The following is a 13564-nucleotide window of genomic DNA, read 5'->3' as shown; positions in this document are numbered from 1 at the left end:
TGCACTAAGTTCATAGCGAGAACGCATTATGGGTTGGTCGTGTCTGTCCATCCTTCAGTCCAGTCGATTTAACTCGAGAACGAGTGAACAGATTTGGCCAAAGTGGGTAACTATCTAACAAGTCGAATTTAATACTACTAAATCCACACAGCAAAGGACGTATAAAGGGAAAACATGTGTTCCGGTGCTGAATACAGTTCCATAGCTTGTTTATATAGATTTCGGTAAGCGCTTTCCAGCAATTGGAACTGTGAGTGAGCGGAAGTACCTACACAGACGTACGAACACTCGTTCGAAAGCTAACTTCGCCCTGATATCCGGCAAAATACAAGTTTCGCTACCAGACTTGCAATGGCAGCGGAATAACAGATTTTGGGTCACCATAGAAACAAAGTTCCGAGCGTTAACACGTGTGAACCGGTTTTGCAATGTTATATAAAACACAGGGCTATAGTAGGTCACAAACGAGCAAGAAATCTTCTGTTTCGATAAGCTGTTTCTATTCTGTGTTCATAAGGGTAGAGATAATGTGAAACAAAGGCCTAGTTTGTATTTATCACAGAATGTGAATGGCTTTATAAAAGAACTGGAAGATTATTCTTTTTAGAACATGCAATTAGATTATGCACTGCAAATTGATTCACTGATACGATCGATATTTGCTTTGTTAAAGCATTTTCCAGAATAAATTACATAAATTGGTTGCTTTATTAGTGAGGCCGTAGTTCATTCGTATGTTCTGAAATAGTAAATATGTTACACTGCTTCAATTTTCATGAGCTAAATCGCCTCTCATTATAAAGATCTCTAAACTCTACTCTTTCGTTTTAAGTTACCAAATTCTAAGTTATGTTGGTTTCGTTTAGTAAGAAATGACTTCCTCTGATATTGGATATCTTATTTAAAATATTATTCCTGTTTAATAATTTCTTTTTGACATGTTAACGTCACTTCTGAAGCGTACAATTAGACCTAAAAGTACACGAGTTGCTTGAAACGAAATGAAATCCACAGAAATTCTGTACATATAAAATATGAACTCAGACATGCCTATCCAACTCCTCTTAGGCCGCTTACTAAACTGATTCTGCTTTATCAGTTAAGAGGCTATTCAGCATCTAGTTGGTAATGGACCCCTAATAATAATAATATGTACCTCAGAGGCAAGGTTTGTCTCGGGCACATAGAAGTAAATACCCTATAAAGTGGTGAATAGATGTAATAATAACATAAACAGGTACTCGTTAAATTAAAAATACATAGAAAATATCTCAGAACCTCGAGAAATTCTATTGCTACATAATCTTGTCGATACGTAACTCATGCAACTAATAATCCGTTACTAAATACACAGCTAATTATTGCTATTTTTCGAATAAATTTATCAAAACTTACATTGTACTAAATACGTTTCCATCAGAAGTAGATCCGTGTCCATGAGATATTTAATGGCATAGTTTGAACTAATTGTGTTATTTATTTCGTCAGTAATTCGCTCTAGTATATTCTGTATAATCTGTAAGTGTGTTGTAGACAACTAAGTTGTGTTAATGATTTTACGCTTGTTAAGTAAATGTTCCTTCACAAATGATTTCAGGACGAATAATAGATACCATAAATATGTAAACACAAAACAATAAATAATCATCGAAAGACATCATTTTCCGCGTTTAGTGGTCCAAAGTTGAATTTTACGTTAGTATTTGAGCTGAATTCACTGGACTAAATAAATTTTCTAATAAAGGTTATTTTCCGTTTATCTACGTTCCGTTGTAGACAGGTGTACGCTCGGTTATAGGAGTGTGGAACCAACTCACTCAGTTGAGTATGTACGTAACGTAACTCACGTCATGTGGCTGTAATGTTGAGAAACAGGTGGCTCACTCAAATGTTATTTATCGATAATAACGATTATAACGCAAGGCTGTGGCAGGAGTTTTGTAACAAGTGTGTTACATCCCGCGATTAAAACCGACATGGACAGGTGGGGCTTGTGGTTATTCATCGCGTAAAGGGAAAATCTAGAAACTCATCACATGATAACACTAATGGCGCAACGAAGGAAACGTATCCAATGATGTCAGTCCTAAGCAGTTACGTGACTTATTAGTTACACAAGCTGTTCAGATGAGATGTGATCATAAGTTAATGAAGTATGTATTAGGCGAAAAGAAAACATCTTGAAGTTAGAATGTTCTCATGAAAAAATACTGTAACACTGCCTACAATAGGCTACAGGGACTTTTATTTTATTCACAATGGATAATTACAGAATATACGAAACCAACTGAAACCCCGGAACAATACGGAATTAACTTGTGTTCCGTGAGTGCCACGTAAATATTGAAGATGGTTGTCTTCTGGGATGTCGTGTAGTCTAGATTAAGAACTCCGAAATACCTCAAGCCGCGAACAAACAAGAACAAGCATGTCTGTAGAATGTGCGAACACGTACGCCCGTTCGCACATTCGCCGTAAAAAAAACTCCCAAGCGTCCTACTTTTCCGATTTGTGAATAGTATAATGGATGTCTGGTGTTCCAGCATTCTGGAATCCTGGCGTACTCGAATTGGAGACAGGCAAATTTTATTACCAGTTCAGATCTCTCGTGCTTAAGGTAACACAATGAGACCGTTTGACTCGGGACACGAGATCACTTCCATCGGAAACCGGAAATCAAAATTTTGCCGAAAAGTTTTATATATTACTTTTATTTTATTTATTTAAATCTTGTCCGTCTAATCACAATAAAGTCTTATTAAATATTAAAATATTACAATAATTAACATTTAAAATATTTAAAATATTAAATGATGTTCTTTATCGAAAATATTCGATTTACATTAGACCATCAAATAAATAATATATATTTATTATATCACAATATGACGCAACTTTACCATCTCATTTATATATTACACAGAATAAAATTTCATAAAACCTCTATGTGAAGTCAAGACTCACCAAACCATGATGATGAAGGCGGCACGGCCTGAAAGGTGGAAGACGGTGGCAGGAATTCGCCTTGCGTAAACGATCCCACCTGAAAATCACACATTTTTACATACACGAATTACAAATACTACATATAGGACCACAGCTATGACTGTCGTCTGGGTTATTGCCGTCTCTCCGACAACCCAGAATAGTCACCTTCATGCTTAGAACCTCAAATCTCACAAGCTCTGTGTAAAGTAACAATTGCGTTAACACGTAGTAACGTGAAATGTCAGGACGTGTTACTGGTAGATTTCCGCATTGCAGTTACGTAACTACGCAATAACCAGTGAGACTCTAAACTACTTCTAGAAACTAGATCATTGTTCACGTGCGAACTCAATAGGAACCTCAAACGCTTGACCCTAAATAAGGTGTTCACTTTACACAGTGCACTGTTCACAGACCAACACTGCGAGACACGTAATAACAAAAGAATAATAATAATTTTATAGCACTAATAATGGTTAGAATCAAATTCCATATAAATTAAACATTTAAATTTACGAAACAAAACATCAGAAATTTCAACGATCGTTGATTTACACTGGCACGTGTCGTGGTTTGGCATTTTCAACCTTGAGCACGAGGAAAAGGCTGCTAGTCTATTGTTGCGAAACCAACGGCCTTAGGATTCAGCTGGGCAAGCTAAAATAAGACAACGTGAATAAACAGATGGTATAAATACGGGTGTATAAAACTGCCAAGACTAAGTGACGTGACTTGGAAATTTGTGAGGGTCATTCCTGATGTGCCATGCCCTTGAAATGCCATAAATTTCCGAAATGGAGAAATGAGAACAAAGCTGGCACGATTAAACTCAGTTGCATGCCAAAAAAAACCCAGTTTTCACAAAATTAAAAGTTCATATTCTAAATTCTTTCTTTGGTATAAATGCTATTAAAATGCCGCGGACGTTTCATCGTAATTCTTCCCGGTTCAAAACCATTATTCACTCACTCAGCTCATTAGCTGATACAGCATCATAAAATAACGCACAAATCATTTAATTTTCGTCCTACTATGACCGTCCACCCATCTTTATAATCCATTGGTTATCTACCCATTACACAAGAGAACAGTGACTGTTTATTCATGAAATCCGTCACAACCTGCAAGTATATCGCGACGAAGGCGATAAACAGATCTTCCTGCCATCCTACCTTGTACTCGTTAGCAAGGCGGTGATACCACCGCCCTCACGTTAAAAGCCATTGGCGCGTGATGAAATATACGAGCTCAAAATTCACGCCAAGGAAACACCAGTGGGGCGCAAATGTATTTTATTTTTAATGTATTACACAGGGCATCATCTTCCCCATGCTTCCTGTATCTCCTTGATCTGATCATCCTGATATTACGTGACGAACACAAATTATAAAGTCCCTCATTAAGTTAGCACTATGTAATTTTCTCCAACCTCCTGTTTACCCTTTTCAGGCCCAAATTTTCTACCGACAAACACAGGATGTCTGTACTTTATTATTTATTTAGTGTTCTGTCTGGCGACAGGTCCATATGAACAGGATCCTTCCATCCTTTTCTCGGACTGGGACCTGTTCATATACGTTCTTGGCAGATGATCCAGAAGTGGTTTGCCATTGCCTTCTTCTGTGTGTGAATGGGATGCCACGGAGAAACCGGGGAAGCCCCCGGAGGAAAACTCCGTGTTGCCTAGACCACGGCCTTGAACAACACAAGTTATAAATTCGGGCACCGCCGGGAATCGAACCCGAGACCCCAGGATTACAAGGCCAGCGTTCTAACCGCTAGACCACCTCATCTTATTATTATTTAGTGTTCTGTCTGACGACAGGTCAATATGAACAGGATCCTTCCATCCTTTTCTCGGACTCGGACCTGTTCATATACGTTCTTGGCAGATGATCCAGAAGTGGTTTGCCATTGCCTTCTTCTGTGTGTGTTGGGATGCCACGGAGAAACCGGGGAAGCCCCCGGAGGAAAACTCCGTGTTGCCTAGACCACGGCCTTGCCCAACACAAGTTATAAATTCGGGCACCGCCGGGAATCGAACCCGAGACCCCAGGATTACAAGGCCAGCGTTCTAACCGCTAGACCACCTTTGCTAATGCTTACACAGAGAAATTAAATTTATAACACCCGTGTGTTGTAAGAAACTCTAATATGTAATACAATGATGCGATAGGAATGGTTATCCCCCGCCCCAAATATTATTAACATAATAATTCAGAAGTAAGAAGATATCGGGTAACTTATAGAACGGGTAAACCGGCAGGAATATGTAATGTAAAAACTTATTTGAAGAGGAACGTTATAGAAATATGTACATGAACCAAAGAAACTGTATCGCTCTAAAGTATTTATTTAGTTCATGATTATAACTGTTCTTTCAACAGTTTTGCCATCTCTTTAATAAGCATTCCACAAGTTCATACATCCTTTATTGCACGCAGCGTGCATGGGTTTTGTTTTAGGAACGAGGTCAGTCACTCGCTAACATATCCCGCAATTTTTGAACAGGCACTGACATTCTAAACTTATCTTAACCTTGCCAACAGCAAAACGCTTTCTTCTTTATTTCTTTTCCGGCTGAGAATCGGTTCACTCACCCTGCATTGCGCTACGTACGAACTCACGAGCACTCATCTTGAACATTCGGTCATCTCCGGACTGTTTCGTAGTTTTGCCGAAGGGAGAACGGGATCCTGCTTACGTAACAAAACCCCACACATACTTTGTTACGTAATGTGAAGGTGACCTATCCAGGTTCTGATTGGTGACTCAGAGAGGGTGTTGTCCTCGCTCCAGGGCCGCTCCCCTCCCGTTTCCCAAGTCGTCATCCCCACCCCGCCACACGACATTGACTGCGAGAAGCTAGTGCCGTCTCGCAAATAGGTTCACCAGTCCATCGTGGAAGTTGTATGGTGTTTGACGTGTTAGTGTTGGTGACCGAACACAAGTGACAAACCGTGTCATTGCGTAGTTGTTAACACTGGTTCAGTTTTGTTACATAGTGTTTAAGTGTATTTAAGCAAGCAGATTTAGTACCACGAAACCTACAGCGGTTGTGAGCACCATTTTAAACAACGGTGTTACAATTGGTGAGTTGATTGAACATGCTTTGTCTGGTATTGTTAACAGTGTTGCATGTCAGTTGCTGCATTGTATATTTTTACGTTCGTGAAAGAGATTAATCTGAAGCAGTGTCTTTCAGTCATGTCCTTACGTCACATAAAGTCTTTCACCAGAATGACACATTTTGGAATCTTGATGACTAAGGCAGGTGATGTTGGGGAAATTTCTGTGTCTGTTTTAAAATCAGGATTGCGTCATCCGGAAACAAACAGCTTTGTGTCTTGAGAACGTAGCAACGGTATTATGACACATTTTATCCAACCTTTTGCTGAAAATGGGTGATTTCAAAGTGGTGACGTGTCTTCGGCCCCGAATGTGGAGGTGAAGACTTTGCGGTAAAATTTATAAAACGCGGTAGTACTACTACTGATCTATTACTGTCTAATCGATGTAGACAATGGTGAACAAAGGCCCATGCTACGACTAATACGCATGCGTGCCTGTCTGTACTTCGTTCAGGCGTTGTATAATCGCTTATTCAAGGGTTTTTTTTTATCCTGAAACGTTGCTGGTTGGAAATTATAACTCAGCACAAACACAACGTGACTAGAATCACGTGTCGTGGCCACGGCGACGTTGCGTAACACAAAGGCTGTCACTGCCTCACTGATATGGTCCAGGAAGGAAGTCAGTGTTACATCATGGCTTGGGTATGCGATGCGTGGAAAAGATTAAGAGATGCAAGGCTTCTGTGTACTTCTTCTTAAATATCGTAGCTATATTGGAGATTGCTCCGAACGTGTTTTCAAATTGATTCGAAACAGCGAAGATGAATTTAATGAAAACGTTCAAATTGAATCCGTTTCACTACTAAATTCACGGCCTAGAATTATAAAAGTCCTTACGACTGATCATGAAGTTTGTTACTTCGTAATTCACTCGTTTCGATTACGTATACTGCTGGAAATTATTTAATAGAGCGCATAGCTGAAAGGACAACGTATGGAATGAAACGTTGGTAGGTGCAAGGCAGTTATTGCCATGCGGACAGCCGCGTGATGCTGTAGAGTTAACACGTAGTGGGAGGCAAGAAGTTCGCTTGGTAGGAAACGTTGACGTCCTCCTCCGTTGAACGCTAAGACTCCACTGACGCAAATCGAACTCCGAGCGGAGTGTGCGCTCTGCTGGAGGGAGAGTGCATTGTTCCCGACTTCGTCACATGGGCTCTACATAATCCTTACACGCTAAAGGTCACCGGCCACGACGACAGATAACTGATGTCGTTTCCTCTTTTTGTTTTGCAGATGTTTTGAGACATCGAATTATGGTGGCAGAGTTTGTCGCCCGGCAGAGTGGATCGCCCATCAATGGTGAAACGCCGTCCTTGAACTCCAGCATGCCTGGCAGCAGCAACAGCAGTCTCGGAGGCGTTGGTGGTCAAGACGGTCCTCTGCATATGGGAATGTCCCGCGCTGGGTCACCCGATCCTGAGAACTACCCACCGGGTTTCGATTTGGCGAGTCATCTCAAGAGAAAGGAGCTCTTTTCACAACGTAAGCAGCGGGAGTTCATACCAGATAACAAGAAGGACGAGAGCTACTGGGATCGGCGGCGTAGAAACAACGAGGCAGCCAAACGATCTCGCGAAAAGCGCAGGTTCAACGACATGATCCTGGAGACGCGTGTCGTGGAGTTAAGCAAAGAGAATCACGTGCTTAAGGCTCAGCTAGCAGCTATCAAAGACAAGTATGGCATCAGTGGAGAGAGCGTAGTAAGTGTGGAGCAGGTTATGGCCACCTTACCCACGAGTGAGCAGGTCCTCAGCATCACCAAGAGGCCGAAACTTTCCGCAGGTTCAGGCACCCCCCAACCACTCATGTACACTCAGTCTCCGAGTCCCATCCCCACGTCCGTCATTCATCAACCCGTAAGTACGGGCATCGGAAGCCCTCCACCCCCTCAAACACTCCACCACTTCCAGCCACAACCCCCGGTAGGACAACAACACCCTATGCAGGAGTCAGACGGCTATCCCGAACCCGACACATACGCATATAACTACCCTCTACCCTCTCTTCACCCGCCGCCCTTCGAAGGGGGGAACAGTAACAACGTTTTAAACTTAAGCAGAAGCCGGAGTCGGGTACAGTCACCCTTCGAACTGTCGAGTGGCAGCGGGAGTGGAGACGAGAATTCTGTCCCTGGCCCTGTGGCCTTGACGACAGGACCCAACAACATCGCCGCCCCCGCCCCCACCGCCACCCCCACCGCCGCCACCCCCAACAACAACAGTCTGCCACACAAACTGCGACACAAGACACATCTTGGTGACAAGGACGCGGCCACAGCCTTGCTGTCTCTTCAGAATATCAAGCAGGAACCCGGGGTTGGACACGGCGTGGGAGCGCGTGCTAGCCCGCCCTGGGACGGTGAAGGCAGCAGTGACGAACGTGATTCAGGGATCTCTCTGGGAGTGGAATGGGGAGGACACCCTGGAATTCCCTGCGGCGCCGTGCAATTGCCACAAATCCAACTGCCAGTGTCAATGTCCCCGGCCTCAAACGAACCCTTGGAGTGTTCTCCAGACGACTCGCAACTTAAGTCTGAGTTGGCTCGCCTCGCTTCGGAGGTGGCCAACCTCAAAAGCATACTTACGAGGAAGAAGAACACGTCTACAAGTCAGAATCCGAGCCCCACGCCAGTGGCTCAGCCCCAGTGAACTAATAAGGACGTGTGATCGAGTGGTGGAAAGTGCTTTCTTGCTACGAGTGCCAGGATCTGATGTCATGTATTTATTGTCTTATTTGTTGATTACTGATGTAACGAAAATAAGTGATAAAGAATGTATTTTCTTAAACTGATGAAAGCAAGTGGTGATTGTTTTGTGGCTGTAAACTACAAGTTAATTTTTTTTATCAAGTTCCCATGATGCACCATTCTCATCGTTGTCCTGTAATTATTTAATCTACTTCATGCCAGTATGTAAATATTTTAGTGTACTTATGGCAAAATTTTTATCCTTAGTCTACCTGTAATTACGTAACCATGCATCATGTCATTGTCCTGATTTCCTTATCTAATAAATCGGCTGGAATCGTCTGCTCAAATGTTCTCTGTGTTGTCCTCCCGAACATTTCTACTACAGTCTTGTGTATTTGTATTAACTGGATATATTGAATAAATTCCATGTTTTGTCAAATAAATATTTTTGATCTCGCTTGAAGTCTCAATCTGAATGTGAAAGGTAACTTCCCTGTGTGGTTCCATTTAACGCTTTAACTGTCAAATTTACGAACATCAACGTAAGATGCAGTTCAGGAATTTAAACCCAGACTACTAATGGACCTGCGTGATTCTGCTACCCTAAAGAAAAATTATTTCGCGATGTTGATCCTGGGGGGAGCCACCCTATTCACCCTGCCCCTTGGATTGCTATAGTTCCCTATTTAAGAGCACACAGATGCTAAGTTCCTGAGTATTAAAACGACAGACTAATTTTACACACGCTCAGTTTATTAAAAATAACGTGAGAACAAAAAATCATTATCATACGAGAAGTGAAGTTACTTCCTCCAACCTAACCTAACGTTTCTTAAATTTTACTAAATCATTTCGTTCTGACGACCACGTACCGTTGCAAAAACCTTTCCAGAAAGGCCATACGTGCGTCATTTAGTAAAAACCGAAATCACGTCTGTGACAAAATTACAGATTATATTCCAGCTTTTGTAATGAGTGGGGGAAAAAAGTGTTATGGGATGCAAGGCAACCACGAGTCTCGAAGAGGAATGTCATTTACCGGAAGGAACGTTTTGGGTGTGGAGTCAAGAACTCGAAACGGTTTAATTACACCTTAGTCCTGGGTTTTTCCTGCTCTCTCACTCTATACCTGTCACTTCATACGTTCTTATTTCTAGATTAGTGGTTCTGTCCATCTGTCATCTCCAGTAGTTTTATAATCCTTGCCATCGCAACATTTCTAATTATTTCCGCCGTGCAGAATGGTTCCTATTACGCACGATTCCACAAAATCCTTCTGCTCCAGAATTTACTATACTTCTAAATTCTTTCTATCCGTGGTTCCTCGTTCCATAAAATCTACGTAACATCACTGTGGTTGCATCTCCTTCCTTCTACATTTTGAAAACGAATGTCTACTAAGTATCCAAAAATTCAGTCCTTACATTTAAAAAAAAAAAACACGCGTCTCCATTACAGGGTTTAAAGATTTGTGTTATTTGGGAAATACTATCTGTATTCTAAAAAATGACGAGAATCAAGGGCCTATCTCAATATCGATACGTGGGCTAGGGACCCACTGTCGCGACTAGCCGCGTGCGGCGTGTCGAGTGTTGTCGCGCGCGGCTGTTATTTGTATTGCTTTTTATAGGTGCGAAACCCACTGACTCGGCGCGGCAGCCGCGCCGAGTCAGTGGGTTTCGTACCTATAAAAAGCAATACAAATAACAGCCGCGCGCGACAACACTCGACACGCCGCACGAGGCTAGTCGCGGGAGTGGAGATAATTCTTAAAGTGATAAAGGACATGGAACGATCACTTTGGTATTAAGAACAATTGCCGTAGAAATTAAAAAAAAAAACGATCGATTTTAGTAATTTTATATTATTCAAGCCTTCAAATCTCATTGCCGCTTTAACACTCTATTTCCACAGAGTGCTGTTGGTGTCGTAAGATTCTCAGAATAAATAGCTATTATTTCCATAAACAATATTAAGCAACTGGTCTTTGTTGTGGAGACGCGTTGCGGTATGAACTGAATCATTATATAATATTTAGATGAGCTCAGGCTTCAAGGATATCAATAAGTGTCTCACACAGTTTCACACCAGCATAAAAAAGAATTGAGCTGAATGTCTGTAATGACGAGACATAATTCCTGCTTCACTTTCAGAAATTCCTAAACCAACTTCAATAAGTTCGCTTACGGAGGCATACATTTTAAAGTAAGGATGTAAAAATAATCTCGGTTTTAATAAGTAAAGACTCTAAAATTAACTCGACCATGAAACATCAATACAAATACGGTCACGCGATAAGGATTTCCCCTGCTCAGAGAAATACTTCTAAGATACAAAGCAGTGTTGGGATTGACGCTTATGTTGTTTAACAACACTGTTTCAACCGCAGAGATTTTAAATAAATTAATCATACGATTTTAGAAGGATGTGTTCATGGCCTCCGCATCAACATCAAACCAGGTTCCTTCCAAACACGTGTTTGGAGTTACCACTACACGAAATTGATGTGGGTATGAAACTTGATGTTTCACTTCAAGGGATCTACGTGTGTAGTCTGGTCGATGTTAACCAACGTTTCAGAGGTCATACTGCCTCCGTCATCAGAGTATGAAGATTTCTGTCTTCTGGGTTGTTGCGCTGTGTAGTCTGGTCGATGTTTACCAACGTTTCAGAGGTCATACTGCCTCCGTCATCAGGGCGCCCTGAAACGTTGGTAAACATCGACCAGACTACACAGCGCAACAACCCAGAAGACGGAATTCTTCATACTCACCGCTGTGAAAACCTCAAATCCTGTACAATTATCAGTTTCATTATTTGTATTCGTCGCCAGAAAATATTAGGGTGACTAAGCAAACGATTATAATAACGGGCGTGAAGTTAATCCCTCATAGCATGGAAGAGAATTTCATATACAATTTTCGTCGGAAAACGTGAGGGGTGTCGATCGGATTCATCTGGCTTGGCACATCACTTGCGAGCGCAGTGACCCCTAACAGCCACGAACAAACTACCAATTAGGAAAATCAGCCAAAGAGGAATTTCAGATTTCCTTCCTAAACCAATATTGTTCCGACAGCGAAACAAAGAAGGTTGGGATGGCAGGAAATGTAGCACGCATATGATTAGTAATAGGGAAGAGGAGAGAGAAATGTGGAAAATGTCTGGATGACCAGGATTACAACCGATTCTTATCCTCGAAATTACGAAGCAGACATTCTCCGTATTATGAGTCACGACACAACAAATCCTACTCAAAAGCAGTCACGTGACAATTCCAACGGCTGTCTTATCAATTTCTGTTACTGCATAATAAAAGGAAACAGTACGTAGTATCACCTGCTTTTTTTTTTGGGATGACGTCAGAGGTCACGTGTTTAAACACAGAGTAGGCTACAGTGAACACAACGTGACCGAGCATCCTTGTACAATGTGCGATGTAAACAAAGAGTGACGCTCCATAGCCAATTATTCAAAAGCTTCGTGTCACAACAATATTTTCGGGCTGTTTAGTTAAGTTTCCATCCTGCCGCTGAGAACAAATTCCTTCTCGTTTTCTCCAGATGCAATTGATCTTTGAAGCCCGTTCGGCCCTTGGCCTACGTTCATTACAGTTATATTCTAAATCCTTATTGAGACACGCGGTAAGACTCCTTGGTGGAAAATCAAATTCGACCTCTTACCATCACAGACCACAGGAAATGCTGTCGGTAAATTTGACCATACAATACAGCAGTGGTGTTCAACCTTTTTTGTTCGCGTACCCCCAGATATAATTTCTCTTCAACTTCGTACCCCAAAAGTTGTTGGTGTATAATTCAAGTTATACATATTATATAATCTACATCTAAAATAAATTAAATAAATTACATTACTGATTATTCAGTGTTTATCATAAAATGATATAAATTTTAAAATTTCACGTACCCCCTAAGATGTCTTCGCGTACCCCCAGATATAATTTCTCTTCAACTTTGTACCCCCAAAGTTGTTGGTGTATAATTCAAGTTATACATAGTATATAATCTACATCTAAAATAAATTAAATAAATTACATTACTGATTATTTACTGTTTATCATAAAATAATATTTTTTTTAAATTTCACGTACCCCCTAAGATGTCTTCGCGTACCCCCAGATATAATTTCTCTTCAACTTTGTACCCCCAAAGTTGTTGGTGTATAATTCAAGTTATACATATTATATAATCTACATCTAAAATAAATTAAATAAATTACATTACTGATTATTCAGTGTTTATCATAAAATGATATAAATTTTAAAATTTCACGTACCCCCTAAGATGTCTTCGCGTACCCCCAGATATAATTTCTCTTCAACTTTGTACCCCCAAAGTTGTTGGTGTATAATTCAAGTTATACATAGTATATAATCTACATCTAAAATAAATTAAATAAATTACATTACTGATTATTTAGTGTTTATCATAAAATAATATTTTTTTAAATTTCACGTACCCCCTAAGATTCTTCGCGTATCCCCGGGGGTACGCGTACCCCAGATTGAATACCACTGCAATACAGCACAACAACCCAGAAGACAGCCAGCCGTGAGAACTTAATATCTCAAACAGAAAAAGCTGTCAAATATATTCTGGCCACAACCAAATTCGAAACTGAGATACCAATGTTACAACAGCCGATAACCCAGTTTTTTTAGTCCTCGAGTGTGAATTTTAACGGTAAAACTGAAGACAAAAGGGCCCAGTTTCTTTTCTGCACTGTTCGT

At 40.9% G+C, this 13564-nt stretch overlaps 2 protein-coding genes across 3 annotated transcripts in view; one reads left to right on the top strand and one right to left on the bottom strand.

Annotated features, from left to right (window-relative positions):
- Nucleotides 1–9271, top strand: part of vri (nuclear factor interleukin-3-regulated vrille) — a 53460-nt gene extending 44189 nt beyond the window's left edge. Inside the window, exons 1-2 of one of the 2 annotated variants that reach the window (XM_087356060.1) lie at nt 5865–6080; nt 7359–9271. In XM_087356060.1, the coding sequence (XP_087212186.1) occupies nt 7379–8773 (1395 nt within the window). In that variant the 5' untranslated portion in view covers nt 5865–6080; nt 7359–7378 and the 3' untranslated portion in view covers nt 8774–9271. Of the gene's footprint in view, nt 1–5864; nt 6081–7358 lie in introns of those variants that run through there. The other variant, XM_087356059.1, reaches the window with a different exon arrangement.
- The window catches only part of LOC110835594 (uncharacterized), a 192935-nt gene that overhangs the window by 152190 nt on the left and 27181 nt on the right, over nt 1–13564 (bottom strand). Inside the window, exon 2 of the mRNA XM_087356057.1 lies at nt 2965–3043. The gene's annotated coding sequence lies outside the window, so the exon portion shown is untranslated. The remainder of the gene's footprint in view (nt 1–2964; nt 3044–13564) is intronic.

This window comes from Zootermopsis nevadensis, unplaced genomic scaffold (genome assembly GCF_977971745.1).
Source record: "Zootermopsis nevadensis isolate Lab colony 2312 unplaced genomic scaffold, Znev_1.0 Znev_ptg000025l, whole genome shotgun sequence".
In the NCBI taxonomy this organism is placed as follows: domain Eukaryota; kingdom Metazoa; phylum Arthropoda; class Insecta; order Blattodea; family Termopsidae; genus Zootermopsis; species Zootermopsis nevadensis.
This window is presented reverse-complemented; position numbering and strand designations above follow the sequence as displayed.